Source organism: Polypterus senegalus, chromosome 10 (genome assembly GCF_016835505.1).
Source record: "Polypterus senegalus isolate Bchr_013 chromosome 10, ASM1683550v1, whole genome shotgun sequence".
NCBI classification, from domain to species: Eukaryota; Metazoa; Chordata; class Cladistia; order Polypteriformes; family Polypteridae; genus Polypterus; species Polypterus senegalus.
In genome coordinates this window covers 354,563-374,689 of record NC_053163.1, presented here as the reverse complement: position 1 = coordinate 374,689, position 20,127 = coordinate 354,563, and the positions used below count along the sequence as shown (strand labels likewise).

The following is a 20,127-nucleotide window of genomic DNA, read 5'->3' as shown; positions in this document are numbered from 1 at the left end:
AATTTGGATCACAGAACTGACAGACTACCCTTATGTATGTCATTTGTTCCAACGTGGACAATGACAACTGGATCCACCCGCTCTGGCCAAGAGCCTATCCACCCTTCCAGGAGGTCTCCCACCTGTGCTCCCGGAAGGCAACACACCGTCGAGACTCTCTCTCTCTGGAGCACACCTGCGCTTCAATCCCCCTAATGATTGAGTCCCCAACTATCACTACCTCTCTCTTTTTGGGAACTGGTTTTGAGGTGGCCCGTTGGGGCTCCTCAACCCTGCCTACCACCTCAGAATTATCAGAGTCACCGTCCAGCTCCGCCAGGACATGATAACGGTTAGACACTTCTAATTCTGGGGTTGATGCCCCCGGACAGTGTGCACCCTTTACCTTACGCCTTGCGACCGTGACCCACCTATTCCTACCTGTCTGGTCTGGAATCTCCTCCTGCGCCACCTTAGGGGTGCACACTATCTCTAAAGGACACCTGGGCCAAGTCCGCCAATTCTCTATTACAACGCAGGTCAGCCAACTCCTCCTCCAGTTCAGCGACCCTGAGCTCGAGGTGCTGGATCAGCTGGCATCTCTTGCAGATGTAGCCCTCATAGACAACTGGCTCTTCCAAACCATCATCTAAAAAGTCCAACATCCAACAGGACTTGCATTGCACTGGCCTCATTATTAAAATTTGATTTGGGATTACTAAGCTGCCTTAACTATATATATATATATATATATATATATATATATATATATATATATATATATATATATATTTTTTTTTCTTTCTTAATATTAAATTTCTTCTTCTTTCAGCTGCTCCTTAACTTAAATGGTAACACTAAGATCTGCTACAGATATTTTCCACCTTTTCCCCTTAAGCTCCTGTCCTGTTCTCCCTCTCAGCTGCCTGCTGTTTGTCTTTCTATGAGGTTAACTTTACTTTTCTCTGTCTCTTCTAACTTTGCGCTCTTCTTACTTATAAGCTCTTCACTCGCACTGTTTGTATTAATGACCCCTTACGCTGTCGCCCACTTAACTGTTCTGCCTCTGGACCGCTAAGGACTGTTTAATCTAAAATAAACAAATAAATCAAACTTTACTACCTTATTTGCTCCTACTGCTCCTTGTGCCTGATCGGTGTCTTAACGCTGGCCGCTGACCTGCGCACTACTGAGTTTCCACCTTTTACTGCTTTGAAGTCAGCCGCGGCCTTTTTTTCTTTTCCTTTAAACTAAGGAATCGCTGTTACGACGACGCGGTTATTTATTTACAAATGCCGATATCAGTTACTGCTGCTTTCCACCCTGCCGCCTCGATGCTAATTCAAATACAGATAACAAGAAAAAGAACAAGTACAAATAACTTTTCCAAGCGCACTTCCAAACACTCAGCTACTTTTGCTCTTGTGCGGGCGAAAAAAAAGCAAAAAAACCCTTCTAAAGGGAAAAAAAGCTTTAAAAATTCCCACACGGTCCCTTAGAGGCAACCAAAATTCAAGTTTTTAAGAGCAAAATGTATTTTTTTAATGTAAATCTCACACCACAGAACAAACCAACAACTCTCAACAGACTCGAGCGTCAGCACAAAGCACGTGCTGGGCTTACTGTAACATGGCCTTCTCCTAACTTCACTTTAATTTAATTCTGATACTCTGTATGTTCAATTCTTCATAATAACTATTCATGGTGGCTCTGAAATCCATACTGACCCCAACTCTCTCTTCTGTTTCTTTTTCCGGTTTCTTTGTGGTGGTCCACCTCCACCTACTGAAAGCATCCTGATGCTCCAACATTGATGGACTGAAAGCCAGAAGTCTACGTGACCATCATCATCAAGTCCTTCCGTGAGACCCCTAAATCCAAAGAGGACTGTTCATTGATGTTAGGTAGATTGCCAGGGGACTGGTCAGGTGGTCTCTTGGTCTGGACCCCCTGCAGATTTTATTTTTTTCTCCAGCCGTCTGGAGTTTTTTTTTTTTTGTTTGTTTTTTCTGTCCCCCCTGGCCATTGGACCACCTTACTCTTATTCTATGTTAACTAATGTTGACTTATTTTATTTTCTTATTGTGTCTTTTATTTTTCTATTCTTCATCATGTAAAGCACTTTGAGTTACTGTTTGTATGAAAATGTGCGACAGAAATAAATGTTCTTGTTGTTGTTGTTGCCTACAAGTCTCTTCACATGCAACATGCAACATGCAACATCCAGACGCCTTTGATCTGCCACTGCATTGATATCCTGAGCCCAAAAAGCCATCACAATGCGGCTGGCAAGGTGCCACCCGAATAGCGCCATCCACCTGTTCGTGAACCAATGGGTTGTTCCATCACCACTTCTGTTGTATGACCTCTCCTGTGGTGTACCCTTCATCACCCGAATATACAAACGTACCAAGTAGTCATCCTTCGCACATGGCACGACTCAGGAGGCCCTGGCACCCCACACTACAGTTAACTAACATAAAGGAATCGCAGCAGTGCCAGTCACACACACATTTGAGCGTCCATATATGAACTGAACCCTAGTGCTTTCTGTTTACTGGAGCAAAGGATAGCACAAGTAAACTGGGTATCATTGTAATGAACCCATCCCACACAGTTGGCATTGCATGGATCAGGGTGACTGTGCCAACCAAATAAAACCTGCAGCGGAGCAGGGCCCACGTGATTTCTGAGCGGTGGTCTCTGTAACGTAGACTTCAATTCAGCACACAAATCCAAGAAGACAGCTAAATCAACTTACAAGTCAGTCTTCATCACAACCCCTCCAAACTCGCCGTAGCCTGGCATTGGCGATACCCGCCAACACTGCAATGGCCAGTTACGTCCCACAAGACCCAGCGCACCCTTTTTATATGCAGAGCTGCGCACTAAAAGCAACGGGTGTTGAGCGTGGTGTGCTTTATGTGTCATTACCAACACTGGACTGTGTCCCCTTGAAAGTCATCTGAATGTTCTGGATGACAAAAGATTTCTGCACATGTTTGTTATCCATTAAATATTCTGAATGGGAAGTCTGCTGCTGTGACAAGACATTTCCAAGGTCCGAATGGACGATGCAAAGAGCAAAGACAAAACCTTTTATTCCACTGGCACTGCCAGGCAGGTGGCACCAGCGCATTGAGGCGGGTGGAGATGACGTTGAGAAGTGGCATCGTCACTTTTGTGAAGGTTCGGCCCAGTCTCTGATAAATCCCATTTTCTAACTTTAGCTCGACTCCCCCTCGGATTTGACAGTTTCTGTAAAAGTTTGAGCCTCTCTTCCCTCTCTTTGTTTTCAGTTTTATTGCTGCATGCGATTGAGAAGGCAGATGGCGAGTGTGTGTGTGTGTGTGTGTGTGTGTGTGTGTAACTTAATCAAAGCCACAACATGGTGGTGCCCAGTAAGTGTGATCAACTTAACAGCTTCCAGCAATGACCTGACCGCTCAAAACAGTGACAGCTGGCGTCAAATCAAAATACAAAATGGACGACGTCATAAAAGTGGTGACGAAAAGTAAGAAGACCCTTAAAACAAAACTCAGAACACACACACACCCCCCAAATGCCACCATTCTGCTGTCTGATGTCCAGCTAAGGTGGTGCGGCCAGCTGCTTCACTTCACTTCACGTCTGCCACTGGTCATAGGTGGCATCGCGACCGGAAAACCACAAAAACAGGGAGACGATGACAGCACCCAAACTGAAATGAAGGGACAAAATGGTGACACGATGACAACAAACAATTCACAACGTTCAAAGAATTCAATTTACTCTCCAGGACCCCCGAGAACTAAAGGCCATTTCTGGGGCTCCTTATTACTGAGTCACCCAAGACGCACTCAGCTGCCACGTGTCAAGCTCAACACCGTTTGTTTGTTTGTCTGTTTGTTTGTTTGTTTGTCTGTTTGTTTGTTTGTTTGTTTGTTTATTTGTCTGTTTGTTTGTCTGTTTTTCTATTTTCGACACATTGCAGTGTACACCCATGTTGCCAGTCGCTCATCTATTAACAAAGCCAGTCGGGCTGACTGAGCAGCGCAGAAGAGAGAAGAGAAGACAAGAGAGGAGCCAGCGGGGGGCTACTGGAGGGCAAGGGGCACTGACACCACGAGAGCCCCCCTGAAATACCAGGGTGATTTGAGTAAATACAAAAATGAAGAGGAGAAGCAAAAGGAAGAGTCAAGAGGAAGGGCAGGAGTTAGAGATGGAGAACTAAAATGGAGTTCACAAACAACAGAGGCAGATACGAGAGTTTAATGGAGAAGGAAAGGAAAAGACAGGAGGGTCTGAGACAGGAATGGCGACAGCAGAGGAGGGAGAACATGAGAAAGAGGAAGAAATTAATAAAATGAGACAGAGAAAGAAATTAATAAAATGAGACAGAGAAAGAAATGAATAAAATGAGACAGACCTCCCCGTCAAAAGGCCGTTTAAATCATAAAACAAAGTGCACACAAGAAGAAGATCATTCAGAAGGAGGACAATAAAGATCAGAGAACGGCACTTACTGGAGACCTGGAGGAGAAGCAGCAGGATGAGGGGGGCGTCCATCGTGTCGACGGCGAGACTGCGAGCGACTGACTGACTGGCTCTGAGATCTGATTTGGGCGCAGAAGGCAAAGGCAGCGAGATGAGCGTAAAGATCAGAGCGGGCGGCACAGGAGGCGCCTGGAGATCACCAGAGAGATACGCCGTAGTGAAGACGAGTGAGACGTTGTTTGATATAGCGCCTTGCGTTGAGCTTATGATATAAACGCCTAACCAACTGGCAACTGATGCAATAAATACGCCAGGTGTGCCCGTGGTTGTTAAGGGTGTCAGTTTTTAGATACTTAAACGACACTTCGTCTCATGCCAGGTCACCAGTTTACCCACCTGGCACATCTTTAGGATTTGGGTAGAAGCTGGAGGAGCCAATGCTGGGGTGGTGAGGCGCACACAGGCAACCCAGTGGTCCACAGTCTCTCAGCTTTTTAGCGCTGAGGTTGATGCGGATATTTATCTATCCCTGGCCTGTGACACTTGTGTCACCTGTGTCACAGCCACTAAGTGGAATTCTTAGGACCACTGCTGGTCTTAGCGGGCAGCAGTGGCTTTTTGACATGAAAATCAGGAAGCCTTCATGGACCAGGGAGAGACAGAGAGGGGAGATGAAGCCCTTCAGGAGCCGCACTTGCACACCTGTTCCCCTGGGTTGGCGACTGCTGAAGGGTCTCGGGGGGTACCCTGGCCTGGATCAGCTCATGGAGTTGGGGAAAGTGAGCCCAGGCGTGAATGTGCCGGCGCCGGACGTGGCAGAGCAAAGATCACTGCAGTAGCGTGAAATATTGGGGTGGTAGTAGCGGCGGTGTAGGAAGGAGATGGTGAACCTCACTCGAGTCTCCCAAACTAAAGATCTAACAAAGTGCCCTAAAATCAACGTACCCTAAAATCAGGTCCTCAACACCAACAGCACAAACGTCAAATCAAGAGTCGTACAAACTGCTGAATCGTATCGTGTTAAAGTTCACAGCCCCCTGTAATTTACCTCACAAAAATGGGGGGCTGAGGCAGCACCTGAGCACAGGTGTGGAGAGAACTGCGAGGGTCCGAGGAGCTGAAACAGCCGTAAAGAAAAGGAAATCGCATGGAGTACATGAAGGAAAAGAGCAAAATGGAAAAGGAGGAGTGCGGGAGTCAAGTTTGCTGGAAACATCCGAACAATGTGCCACATTACAGGGGCAAGAAGAGGGCGCCCTTGATTGTGGGCCACAGCGCTGTCTGCCATTTGCCACTCATTAGAGTATTTTAGGGGCCTTTCCCACAATGCCTTTCCCTGCCAGTCCCTTAACTGAGGCAGACCCCATGACTTCACGCACACCGCGACTCTCCCACTGAGTGCTCCCCATGCTGCTAGCTGGATGACTGTGGTGATTGGCTAAGCATCTCAGGGGGTGTGGCTTGTCACCGTATTTGTTGTTTCAGGTGGCGTTCCCTGCTGGCAGAGGCGCACTTGTCTGCTCTGTGCCCTGGTACTGTCTGAGGGCTCAGGGCTGCATGCCAGGCAGTGTCTCCTCCATCGCTGAGCTGGTTACGATATTCAAATGCGACTGAAGAAACGGCAGGTGGCAAAGGTGCCCAGGTGTCTGCTGAGCGGTCCACCAACTTGGCAGAACTCCGGCCTCCTCATATTGCCAGCACTGCCAACAGGCGACCCTTCTAATGCCACACATAATGGCGATGCATTGTGCTGGAGATGGAAAGACGAATCAATTGAAGTGCGTCTCCAATGTCGGCATCAACCCGGGGTCAGAAATGAAGATAAAGAAAAACCTGGCAAAATGGAAACAACTGTAAAGCAAGAGTTAAAGTGAAGAAGATGAGGAAACGAGGACCTTCAGCATCAAGCGAGCCTCTGTGAAGCCGACTGTGGAGCATCGCAGGATTTGGAAGAGCGCCATCACAAAAATCACATCAAACAATACACACACTAAAGTCAAAGGAGTCGGAGGTCCAGGATGTTCAAATAAAATAAAAAAGTCACCTCCTAAATTCCTCAGATGAGCACCTCGTCGCCCTAAATGGCAGACCCGGCCCCGCACTTGGCACCCTGTCACAATACACGACATTTTTCAGCCACATTGACGTCGTCGGGGTCACAGCTCACCTCCTCGAGCGCCTGACATCCCCAAATCCAACTGGTTTCGTTGTCCTGCATTGTGACGTCCGCTGCTGAGCCTTAGCTCTCCACGCTGATCTCCCATCAGCCCCTCTGCACTCCCACTGACTGCTGGGAATTGAAGTCCCCATCGGTGGCTCATTTTAATCACAGGGCTTGTGCATTGAACTCCCAACGCGGCCGAAGAGCTGACCGTCCCATTTCACGTGACTGACACGACATGACCAAGACGTGGCTGACTTACACATCTCAGTGACCCGATTAGCTGATGGGACCCCCGATTACCACGTCCTGAGCCCAACAGTCCAGTTGGAGGACCCCCATGATAATGACATGATGTCAAGCCAGTGCTTTATTTTATATAGCAGGTTACATGGACGTGCAAACACAGAACAGGCATTTGAACCCAAGGCCATCACAGCTTATTAAAGCAGGAATATTGGAGAAGATCCAAGGAGCTGGCGTCCATGATGGAGAATTACAAAGCAAAGTCACAGAGCAAAACGAAATGTCCTACGTTTCAAAGTGAGGGACCGCCAGACCCTGCCTTGGAAGGCGTTTGTGTTTCTATGACATCTTTGATGGCACAAAGGACAGCAGAGATCTTTCAGCATCAAGACGCCATGTAAGTGAGGGGACAGGAGGGAAGGAGCAAAGGGAGACGTGCAGCAGTGAAGCACTCAGTGGACGTTTAGGGCTGAGGTCCTCAGTCCACCTTCACCTTCCCACTGGACGGTCACACTCAGGTGTCGGTCACTGATGCTCAGGGTCACTACAGCGGTCAGCCCCAGTGCGGGTCAGTCTGGTCACAATAATAACTGGTGGCCATTCACACACAGGACAGCAGAGGCAGGTTAACGATGACTCAGATGTCATGATATGTTCTGGTGACACAGCAGTTAGTCTCACGGTGTCTCACGGTGTTGTCCTGCGGCCTCGAGTGACGCGTCAACCATTCTGAAAGAAAAAAAAAACAAAGATGAGAGCAGGTCAGTGACGAGGGGTCTGCATACACAGGGACAGAAGTCACATTGTGACACCAGGCAGTGACACCCTCAGGCACCCTGAAGCCAGGTGTCCAGTTAGACTCATTGTGTCCGACTCATCTTTAAACCAAGTCAGCGACGCCATCACGACTTGGTGGCACTTCATTGCGCTGACCATTTCGATTGTTTGTAGCCACTCCAGTTTATATAGCGTCCTGCAGAGACAACCTGTGTCACAGGTGAGAAGTATAAAAAAGAGAGGGGAGGAGTAAAGGGACAGAGGGAGACCCTGGGCATGGGTGACACTTACCGGTCATCGGGCACCTGTCCACTCATCTCCTTCCATCTCTCATTGCCTTTGACTGATAAACTGACCGAGTGCTCAGGGCTTCAGGGACTGGCAGTAGGGGGCACTCTGATCAGATCTGCCCGGACAGCTGGACTCCCCTCTTAACCCACTTGGACACTTTGACTGAACTTAACTGGCCAGGCTGGACTTCATGCACACCTCAAAAGAGCTGCACCGGTGAGACGAGGACATTCAGGACTGCCAGCCACTGGACAGGACACCTCTGGTCACGTGACTCTTAACATGGAGGGGGGTGAAAGAGACCAGAGAGACAGGGACACCCCCAGTGCCCACTGGCGTCACCTCACCAACTCTGCCAGCTCACCATCAGTCAATCACCATGGCAGATCGTGCCTCTTACCCTGACATGGGGCAGCAACAAGGGGGTGATGCTGAATGCTGAGGGGTTTAGTGAATCAAAGACAAGCCTGTGACCACTGGAGAGTAAGACCAGACAGGACTGACCATTGAGCAGACTGCTGACCTGCTGCTCTCATCTGGCTGGTCAAACCCTGGAGCCTGTCGATGTGACCTGTGATGACCCCCACACACTCAGGTCTAGTCCAGACTGGTCATACTGGTGGTCACTTACCGTCCTCTTCTCATATCTCCAAGCTGTACTCCAGGCTCCTCCTGGTCAGTCTGTGGGTGGCCCGACACTTGAACTTGGCCCCCTCAGTTTCTTCTGTTGTGGGCTTCATCTCCAGTCTGAGGACATTCCCATCCAGACAGCAGAGGTCCTTCAGAGGGAGTCTCTTCACGGAGTATTCAGGTGGGTCTCTGAGGGTCTCCACATCGCCATCCTCCAGGTCTGTAAGCTCCTCCTCCACACAGATCTGCTGGTCATTTCTAGACCACTCCACAGTGACCAGTTGGAGATGCCAGCCTGTGAGGGTGCACTGCAGGGCCCGGGGTACACTGTCAACCTTCAAGGGGACGAGTGGAAAAAGACCGACTGAAACAGAGAGAAAGAGGAGAAGATGAGCTAAGGAGACATCAGGAGTGACGGGTCAAATAAAACATGAAGGTGGACAGCCGCTCAGTGTCAGGATGAGGGTCTCAACCAGCCCCCTCAATGTGGCAGAAATGGGAGCCACCGACTGCTCAAGTGATCTGACCAATGAGACCCTGAAGCTTTCAACATCCTTGGCGTCTACTTACGTGTGTGACCATCAGGAGAGGAGGACTCTGGTCAGCGTCACCCCTGCTGGCCTCCATGAAACATCTACAGGCGGGCTGACAAAAAATGTAAAGGTGTGACGCGCACTTAATGTGAACTCCTAACAGTGCCACTCATGGAGGATCAGGCCTTCGCAGGCCATTTTTAAAATCTCCCACAATCCCACTTTTCTAATCTGCCAGTTTTTATGTTTTAGCTCAACTCCAAATAAACTGTAGCTGCTCAGTGTGATCAGCGTCTTCATGAATGTGCCATCCTTACCCTGCTTGACTTGTCTCTGCTTTCTTTACCTTACTTGTGTGGTGGCACTTTGTGACACCACCACCTGATCAAGGCACCGGGCGGCTGCCTGGGATGACCCATTGAAAGCGGGTGCCACCACAGTCCATGAGACCCTTTGGTGAAGCCAATGAACCATGAGGAGAGACTTAGGGGGATTTATGAGGGCTGGAATGTCCAAGAGGGGCCCCCCATTTGATAGCAGCAGGATTTCCTCCGGGACATCTGACTTCATCGTCGTACTCATTGTGGAGGCCCCCCATATGGCACTGAAGGTAGGGGGGCTGCATTTCCACCAATAAGATATCGATTGTGCGCAAGTGCAGATTGATTTTTTTTAAATGTTTTTTATTTTTATCTCTGTTTAATTTGTTTTTCGTTTCTTAAAATTATTTCTTTGCCATCTTCTAAAGAAGTGTGAGTGACCTCCTGTGTTTGAAAACAAAATGGTGGCGGCGTCACTGCTGTTGTTGTGTGGCCTGAGCTCAGCCCTGACTAAGATGGCAGAAATCTGGAGGAAGAAAATGACAGGAGGAGAGGAGCTGAGCTCGGCATTTAGGAATACGGGACGTGAGAGAAGTGGGAGGACAAAGTGACACGGGACAAAGCGTAAGAGGGGACAGGGACCAGACTGGGAAAGACAGGCAGGCAGATAGATAGATAGATAGATAGATAGATAGATAGATAGATAGATAGATAGATAGATAGATAGATAGATAGATAGATAGATAGATGTGAAAGGCACTATATGATAGATAGATAGATAGATAGATAGATAGATAGATAGATAGATAGATAGATGTAAAAGGCACTATACGATAGATAGATAGATAGATAGATAGATAGATAGATAGATAGATAGATAGATAGATAGATAGAGTGAAAGGCACTATATAATAGATAGATAGATAGATAGATAGATAGATAGATAGATAGATAGATAGATAGATAGATAGATAGAATTTGGTGTAGTAGGCAGGATTAGAGAGATAGATAGATAGATTGATGATATTTATTAATTTTAGTGTAGTCATCAAGATCATGAAGTGGTTGTTTTATTCACAGGTTGCCTGTGGGATTTACAAGAAGAGATTCAGCAGATTCGGGGTCACAATGGGGTCTTTGGTTTGATTCTGCTGTACAGCATGACAAAGGAGGACACCCAGCTGGAATGTCACCATATGGAGAGGATGAGGTCACAGAGGACTGGCAAGAAGGATCCCAGCCTGCCCTCACAGCCCTCAATGAATGGACAGACGTCATGTCGACAGGCCCTCGGTGACCGTCACCTTATGGACACTCACAGGCTGCTGTCACACGTGTCCACTCAGTCCTTCTTAGTTCAGTGACAGATCCCAGAGCCCATCTGAGTAAGGACTGACCCTAGGAGGACCCCCATAGGTCATTTCCAGGTTACCAGTGACACTCGTACACACTTACAAATACATAAAAGAACACAAAGAGCCCAAACTGAGAGGCCGGCCATCGACTGCTTGCTCAGTTAAAAATGCAAAAGGAACAGAGAGAGTGGTGGACATGGAGTGGACCCACTGGACTGACAGATGGACTCATTCACAGTAAACACAGAAAGAGAGGGGCTTACCTGAGGACCACCACAGAATGAAAAGGGTGAGGAAGATGATGATGATGATGGTGACAGGTATCCGAATGACCTCCTCCAGGGTCAGGCCGGTGTCTGCGCAGGTGAAGAGACAGAGACAGACAGAGTGACAGAGTGACATTAGAACACGACTGGGAGTTTCACTCTTATCTCGTCGCCCACAGACTCAGCTCCACAAAAGTGAAAGGCGCTATATACGAGTGGACCGAACTGGACGGACCTTTTTTTTTGTTTGAAGGCCCATCCTGTCATTTGAACAGCAGATTTCCACCCCACTGGATTCTCTCCTTTTCTTCTTCTCCTCTGCGCCCCCATCATTTAAGAAGGAGCCCCCACTGCGCTCCCCTCAGGCGTACTCACATGTGACGTATCTCCTCTCGGACACAGCAGCCACGTTCTCCACCTCACAGGACACGGGCTCTTGAATGGATGGGGTGAACTGATATGAGCTTTCTGCAAACAAGATGCCTTTGTACGTCCACTGCATTGGTGGGGTGTCTGTCTTCATGACCTCCTCATTTCTCCTCCACGTGAAGATCATTGCTGATTGGGTTACGCTCTCAGCATGGCAGACCACCATACTGTTCTTGTGCAGCACTGCACTGCCCACCAATGAGACCACTGGAGGCTCTGGAAAGAGAAGAGGAGGAAGAAGCTGAAGAAGAACATCACTTGTGAGCTGAGAGCAAACCCACCATCAGGACTGCGTGACTTCCATGAGGGACACTTCACATGTGCTGAGTGACTTTGTCCAGGGGGGCGCTGGTGGACCGACTGACACTCCTCATAAACTCGCACATCCGTGACATCGGGTGACTTCGGTTTAATCAGCTGAGACTTAGTCCTGTACCCAATAAGGACAGACTGACCCACCGCTTATTGACCACGCAGCCCACCGAGAGGAAGAACAGAGCAACGACTTCTTAGGAAGACATGGAGACAATCTGTGACCCCAACTGTCTGCTGCACCCTACAAATATCAAACCAACTTGAACCCTGAGGCCACTTTACAGACGTCGGACAGAAACTATGAGGCCACCGCTTCACCGGTCAAAATGGTGACATAAATCTCATGGAGGGGCACAGGGGGTTTGGGAAGATCTTAGAGAAGGTTAACATGAGGATTAAGAAGACCACCAACACATACACTGAGCCTCAGACCCACTTTGGTGCTCACAAGGCTCTCCAATGACGTCCATAAGATGTTAGCAAACAGAAAGTCCAGGATGAATCGGTTACTAGACGTCTGTCTCTACGGCGGTGACAGCAGGGCATCGATAACAAAGCGTGGCCTAAACAAATGAAGTCCTCTTCTCTGAGTGGTATTCATCGGGGGTGGGCACCGCTCAGGATGTTATCCATAATGCGGCAGTAGTGCCCTGCAGGCTGTATGACGACGAAGAGCAGCTTCCTGATGAGCGCACACGTCTATCAGGACCCTTAGACATTTGTCTTTGAGAAGTCACCGTGCTATTGGCTGAAATCAGGGACGGCTCTACAGGTTCGAAGGCAGACGTCACACAGACGAAAAGAAGAGTCGGCAAAGTTTGGCCCAAGGTCAGAATCACCACAAAGACAGAACAACAAGAATCGGCATTGGCATTTATGACTGGCAGAGGGTGAGGCCAAAGGTTCAGACAGGCAGGCGTTCCTGCTTTGTGCCCGCAGGTTCAGCAGACGTACAAAAGTGCGTAAGACTTACTAACGGAGACTAAACGGGGGTCTGCGTGGAGGACCTTGAAAGGCTTTTCCTTGGCGTGTATGGATTTGCCATTTTGACCCATTCTGACTCACCATTTTGGCAGATTGAATTTGTTTGCTTCTTATTATTTATCTCCTGTCTCCACGCCTCGATCTTTGTGGGGTGGAGCTCTCAAGAAGGGACCACGGCAGCAGATACCATCAGCCCCTGCCTGGAAGACGTCGTTTGGGACCTCGATGGTCATTAGGGGAGCCCACTACCTCCCTGAAGGACACCTGGGCCAGGTCCACCGATCCTCTGTGACAACGCAGGCCGGCCATCTCCTCCTCCTCGTCCTCCAGTTCAGCTGGCTAGGGGGGGCTCCTCCAAGAAGTCCGACATCCAAAAGGACTTGCATTGCACAGGTCAAGAACTCCAGGGAGTTGGGCAGACATCTTCAGTTCTCTCTGCTTACCCTCTGTGGCTGCGACTTGGGCAGGAAACGCGATGGGGTACAAGGGGCTTGGCATCATTCGCCACACACCCCCAGAAATCAGCACCTAGAAGGCCTGTGAGGCGACAGCTTCAGGAAGGAGCGCCTGGCGATGGAGACGCCAATTGGCTGGACGCGTCATGTGCCACTTAGGCACTTTAAGCACTTTGAGCTACTGTTGGTATGAAAATGTGCTATATAAATAAATGTTGTTGTTGTTGTTGTTGTTGTTGCCACACCCCCACCACTCCATTTGGAGGTTATGCCGCCTGGCACCGACCGTTGGCTCTTTGTTTCTTCTTCTTCTTTCGAAGTCCTAATTGTACACCTGACGTTGCTCTTTGCACTCCTTTTGATTTTTATTAAACTTTTCATTTTAGACTGCCCTTTAAATGGCTCCCCTGCCTTCACTGACCACCTCTGCCTGTCCACACTCCCAGCTGACCTGCTGTCTCTTGAACTTTGACCTCGCCGTCCCACCCAAACATCCAGCGCACACGGTGACAGACGACTAGTGGGGCACACCAGCTCAGCGTCTCGTCATCTTCCTCTTCATTCTGTACCTGATGGCCACTTCCTCACACGTCTCCCCTTTTAATAACAAACGACTGAATCACGTACCCACCCGTACCCACCCCGTACCCACCCCTCAGTCAGTAGGGGGCACTATGACGCAATTCAAAGTCTCCCTCACCTAGCTTAATCAAGTCTCTTACGATTGGCTTGTCGGCGGTCTCATGTGTCACTTCACAGGTGAACAGCGCGTCACTGTCCCTGATGGCCGTCACATCAACGGCGTAGACACTCTCTGCATTGGAGGTCCCTTTGGCCAGACTCCAGCTGGAGGGACTTTCATTCGATGTCACCCTCTCAGTCTTTAAGATGTCACCATTCCTCTTGATGATAAGAGTGATGTTAGGTGGGAAGTAACTTGAGGCAAGGCAGGTCAGATTCACCTGTGAGATTTGGTCGTCTGCTTTCAGGATGAAGTGCACCTGAGGATCCACTAAAAAACAAAAGGACAGGCGGTCAGTGAGAACAAAAGACTGGTCACTCAGCTCAGGGTCTCACCCTCTGGAGGAGAGCTCTACAAGGCAGTCGTGTGCCTCACATTTACAGCTCATTGCAGTCAGACAGAACCATCACTGTCCACTCTCGGCTGGACAAGGTCATGTGCAGGCCATCTCATTGCTTAGCTTACTTGTGACAGTGACAATCATGTCCACCTCTCCTTTCTCTCCTTCATATTCCACTTCACACCTATGCAGCCCCTCATTCTCAGAGTAGATCTTGCTGATGATCACCGACACGTCTCCGCGCTCCACTGCGTGACCGTCCAGCATCACGTTTGGTCTCGTGGTCACCGTTCTGTCATTGTACTTTGCTATGGACAGTCCACGGTGTGTCCAAGTGACCTTCAGCCTGCTTGGGTCGATGGGCCCGGGCGTCACGGTAAAGGAACATTGCAGGTGAATGTCTGACCACAGCAGAGCCGCGGGATGAGCCTGTGACGTCCAGACTGTCAGATGAGCCTCTGCAGCTGAAAAGAGACGAGACGTGCTGATCAGAAACGGGACATTCGTAGTGGACACGGCGGACACCACACGTTGAATGCAATGAGAAGGAAGACTCCCACTAGGAAAGGAGAGACACAAAAACAGAAAGAGGTGACCAAGGCGGGACTGGACTTGGCCCTGAGTGGACACAGGCCTGTAAATGAGCCGACTCATCATAGTGACACCGGACAAGAAACAACGAGACAGATGACCGATGGCCACACGTGTCAAAAGAGGGTCACCAGACTGTCATCGTGGACACCGGGCACAAGCGGGTCCTTACTGAAGGAAACGCCACACCTCAGCCATTTGTGTTTGTGAGGAGAGCTGACCAGGCCCCCCGAAGACCATCAGAGCAGATGTCCACCAATGGGATGGACTCACCGGTGGCCCAGTGACCAGTCTAGTAGGAGTCCATCTTGGTACGTGGCTATGAATATCTGGGCGTGAAAGGATATTGTGCCAGCTGTGGGCGTCCTACTGAGCTCAAATTACTTCAGTGGCATTAAATTGGCATCAGGGGTAGGAGGCTCTTGCTGTTTCACTGGCACCTTCTCTCCTTTTTGTTTGAGAGTAGTCATGGCTGATGCCGAGGTCTTCCTGCTTCTGGTCATTTGCTGACAGCACAGGAGGAGGACAGTGGAGTCATGATGCCAGGACAGGGCCTTGGACCACCCCATGTGAGGAACACACCTGTCTCATGTGCTTTAATGGACCAATAAAATGGAGGGAATAGTGCAGACTGAGCCCCCTTGGTCAGTCATTGGGGGGTTTGGAGAAGCAAAACTCCAGAGCCTTTAGCACCAAACATGCTGCCTGATGAGCTTGGAGACATTAGAGAGGAAGACGATAAAGACATGCCAGGCATCAGAGGAGTGGCAGCTTTGAATGTGGTCTTCTAGCCCCCCCATATTAGCCACTACATGTGGTAAGCTGGACTGCTGCGCCATTTGTGAGAGCGGCCCTTCTTCTGAGCTAAGTGAAGCGCCTCTTCTGTTTCCTCCTCTTCCTCTTTGGTGTCCGTCATCATATTCTGCGCCATGGCCTCTCCGCACGTCACAGTAGGCCTTGACACCTGTCAGCTTCACGGTGGTCTTTTCCAAACTGACTGATGCTCTGAACTTTGTGGTCGACTGGACTGCTGTGTGTGGTGTGGAGGAGCTCGATGACAATACGGACAGAGTGACATCTTCCAGTGACATCACCAGATTAATCAATCAAATAAAGGCACAGTGTCATCAGGCAGAGGAAGTTCCAAAAGTGGAGAAAAGGCAGGACATCAGGGACATTAAATGGGGACACGTCAGCCTCTTTTCAGACTACAGGTGATGTCCCCCTGGCCCCTCCGCTCTCCAGCTGCTCCACCATAGCCCTTCTTTTCATCCCCATGACGTCCATTTGGACATTGGACTTTGGTCGAGCAGCAGGGACGTCGTCTCTCCCTTCACAATCTCGTTTCTCCCCCGTCTTTGACTCAATGTCCAGTTCCTTATCTCGCCGATCGATGCCCTAAAGTTTCTGGTGCCACTGACCTCAGCGTGGCATTGCGTTCTTTGCTTCTGCACTCTCAGGCTTATTTGCTGTGAGAACCTTTGAAATCCCTTCAGTGCTGGTGGGCCATCGGCCCCCCGACTCAGAACCCCCACATATGACACCCGCTCATCTTGAAGTCTGACTGCGCAAGATGTCAAGCTTTTTGGAGTCTCCCCCTGTTTTTGGCCTTTGAGTCATTTTAGACCATTTTAGACCATCTTTTGTACAGGAAACGACCCCCTTAATGACCAAAAGTTGACCAGAAGGACTTGAAGATCAACCGACCCCCTGGGGTTGACCCCCTAATGGCACATGACAGGTGAAAGTTCACCAAATGGGGTCAGTAATATCAGCCTGTGGAGTGTCGCTTCATGACATTTTGAGGTTGCTGATCATGTCAGTCAACACACAGTTGGGGTCTACCGGTGGTCCTCGCCCTCTAAGAGCCTCAGGTGGTCGTTTTACACCAATTCACGGTCAGTGATTGTGAATTTCAGGTTCCTTTTGATTTTTATTAGTAATCTAGTGGTCTGCGGACCCCCCATCAGAGGGGGAGACTTTCAACTTGAACTGAATTAACATCTCCAAGATGTGACGCAGCTCTCCTGGCTTGTCATGTGATTCTGCCTCATGATGTTTCTAATCAACGTCCCGTATTCTTCACTAATTTGGACTTTTCCAGCTTTGTAATCTTGCACCGGACCCCCGGTGAAACTCCAGGGCCCCCCTTCCTGTGTTTTTTCAAACACTGACCCTGAGAAGGCCTCACAAATTCAAGATGTTACTTCTGATTATTTTAAGTGGGAGCATCAGGCCTGCGTGGCAGGGATGCACTTTAAGAAATAAAGGCACAAGTTGTTGCCGGGGGCTCCGGTGGGGGATGTCGGCCTGGGGGTCAGACAACTGAACCACTCCAATGGCTACAACACCTCTACCCTTATAGCAGCTTTCTGTCTTGTTACCCACACCAGGGTGCAGTTGCCAAATCCCCTGAGAGTGCAGAGTGGAAGGTGACAGGAGAGCCGGCCGCTCAGGGGTCCGAGTCTATCCAAGTGGGAACTCACTAGCTGGCGTGGAAGAGTGGAAGGCCAGAGATTTGGAACTGCAGCCCACCCTTGGAGGACACCCATATGGCCATCATCCAGTCGTGTTAGAAAGGCCTTGGATTTGTAAAGCCAGGATTCCAATCTCGTAGACGACTTAGTGTGCCCCCAATATGAGAAACACGAAAGGCCAAGTGCCCACCTGCTTGCTATGTCTCTGTCATTCCAACAGATGGCTCATCACAAACGTTTCTAGTAATGCGTTTTATTGCTACAAATGTTTCTGATGCACCATCTGTTGGAATGCATTTTACTTCGACATGCGTTACACATTCTGTCCAATAGACGGCGCTCTGGGGTCTGACACGGGGAGCACAGCCAGTTCACCACATCACGCGGTCTTTAAATGTAACTGAATTGTTGTGAACTGAGGGGGTCCCAAAAGCACAAGTTGAAAAACACTAAAGGGGGGAAATCACTGCCGAAACCCCGACTAGAAACCAAAGGGGCCGAGAAAAATCTTCATCACAATAAAAGGCTGATCTTCACTAAAGGCTGTGCAAGAACACAAAGGGACTGCCAGCAAGGCAATGACATACACAGCAGACAACGTCCCAAAGTCGATGTCAAAGCACAAGGCACGAAAACCGAAGAGACCCTCGACTCCGCAGCACATTCTCAATCAACCGCCGGGAACTCTGGGAGTGGATTGGCCGCTGGCCCCGCCCACAAGACACAAGGGACTTCATCAAGGCGGCATTCTCTTATCCACGAACGCAGCGATAAACGTACAGAAGAAATCTCGATAAATGACATGAAACTGGAGGCTACAAGTGTGAACCCCAGCCAGGAGAAAGATGAAGGACGCCACGCCGGCTCATGAGTGGTCATCACTACCTTTAGTCACCAAGATGGACGCCATGGCCGTTAACACAGAGCACACAGGACTTCTGTCCACAGCACGACACAAACGCTCTCCTCTCGTCCCCTCCGAGCGCCGCCGGGGGTCTCATTGACGTATTGTTTCAGAAGAAAATGAAAACCCCACACCAACGAGCTCCCCGCTCTGCTCCTGTCCTTAAGACCCTCTGTGAAAGCTGCGGGTCAGAGTGATGCCCCCTAAAAGGAGACGTCAACGTGGCGCCAGTGTGAGGACATCTTTGGAAATTCATAGCAGAACAACAACAACATCAACAAGTGTCATAGTTTGGGGGCACAGGAGAGACGCGAAGTGTGGTTTGCTTTTTGTTTTCTTCCCTGGGGGTCCTCCAGCCAAGCTCATGGTAGCACCAGAGACTGGCCGATGTGACCGAGGGACGGTGCCCTGTGTAGGACTGGCACCTGCTTGTGCCCAGGAGTGCTGGGGAGCTCTGCCTTTGCGTAAATGAGCCCTCGCCATTTTGTCATCGTCATTCAGCTCAGCAGCAGAATGTCACAGCGTCACACTGTCCTCACCGCCTGGGACAGAAAGCCCAGAGGTCAGGCAGCGCTGACAGCTCAGGTACGGTGTGTGCGTCTCGCCATGACCAGCAGGGGTCAGCACGGCGGTGACGGTCAAGTCCCTCTGCCCACTGGTCTCATTCGGCAGGTGGCACCGACAGAACGAATGCAAAAAAATACAAGGACAGGTGACCCACAGACAGGGCGCCAATTTGCAGTTCTGCCCCTCAGTTTCAAACGACTGTGTTTGCTGTCCCTTTAAACATCTAAAAGTCAGTCTAAGTGTCCTCAGGCGGCGAGCCACTTGTGAAGTTCACCAGTGATGTACCAGCGAAGGGCGCCATACAGAAATAAACGGCACTCTGGAGAGTGAGAGTCCGAGTCACAAACAGAAACTACGAGTGGAGCAGACAAGGGATGTCACCGAGAAGGGGAGAAGAAAGATCAAAAGAAGTCACACGTAGAATGACACCATGCTGAGGAGGAGCCGGGAACGAGTGAAGAAGAACATGAAAACGAGGAAGAAATCGAGTGAAGGAGAACAAAGGAGCAGAAACAACGATAAGAAGGGTGGACAAAAAACAAAGAAGACGAGTCACAACACAAACAGGGACGTCACTTACCGGAGACCAGGAGGACGAGAAGAAGAAGAGCGAGCAGGGCGAGCGGAGCGTCCATCGTGTCGACGGAGAGGTGACTGTCTGTCTGTCTGCCTGCCTGACTGATTCTGAGAACTGACGCTCGGGAGGAGAAGGCAAAGGCAGCGAGATGAGCGCCAAGATCAGAGTGCGGGCACCGCAGCAAAGCCACAGCAGAGCCACAGAGATGACAGGAATGACAAGAGCGCAAACTGACTGAGGTGGTGCCAGTCCTCCTGTCCAGAGGCGGCCCATGAAGAGGCAACTGAGCTTTGATTCCATTGGCTGGCATCTCACGCTCCTCCTCTAGACGGGCTGGTGGGATTCGGACCCGCTGTTTTTGGAGGTCTGGCACTACTTTGGTCAGTTCATCAGAGCAGAATGAACCGCCCTGGACTTCAATTCCCAGCTTCCTTTTGTAGGGCCGAGGTGGGCCTTTAACAGTGACGGACGGGTGGTCTCGCTTCTTGGAACATAAGAGACCCCCAAAACACACACAGAAACTGCATAGTGACTGCTTAGAACACAATTAACAGATAAGACAAACAAAAATGACACAAATGAACATTGAAGATGCCACGAACAATGGCTCGATCCAGAGGGGACAGTGCCACACAGCATGCCTTACCATACCATAGCACAGTGCTGCTCGGACCCCCTCGGTGGCTTGTAAGGAAGTCGTGACCTCCCGTCA

General features: G+C 49.8%; 1 protein-coding gene across 1 annotated transcript; it reads right to left on the bottom strand.

Annotated features, from left to right (window-relative positions):
• Nucleotides 1-7,004: 7,004 nt before the first annotated feature.
• LOC120536162 lies at nt 7,005-19,608 on the bottom strand. The gene is made up of 7 exons (XM_039764490.1): nt 19,419-19,608; nt 14,425-14,763; nt 13,918-14,229; nt 11,410-11,679; nt 11,032-11,124; nt 8,562-8,924; nt 7,005-7,591 (listed from the first exon to the last, which is right to left on the bottom strand). The coding sequence occupies exons 1-6, from the start codon at nt 19,471-19,473 to the stop codon at nt 8,572-8,574; spliced, it is 1,422 nt and encodes a 473-aa protein (XP_039620424.1). The 5' UTR covers nt 19,474-19,608; the 3' UTR covers nt 7,005-7,591; nt 8,562-8,571.
• Nucleotides 19,609-20,127: the final 519 nt, after the last annotated feature.

Excerpts from the sequence above, each read along its gene's own strand:
- LOC120536162 (XM_039764490.1), bottom strand. The coding sequence starts at position 19,473 with ATGGACGCTCCGCTCGCCCTGCTCGCTCTTCTTCTTCTCGTCCTCCTG. Across the intron at positions 14,230-14,424 it reads CATGATTGTCACTGTCACAA|TGGATCCTCAGGTGCACTTC; the intron begins GTAAGCTAAGCA and ends TTTGTTTTTTAG. Across the intron at positions 11,125-11,409 it reads CGAGAGGAGATACGTCACAT|ACACCGGCCTGACCCTGGAG; the intron begins GTGAGTACGCCT and ends TCACCTGCGCAG.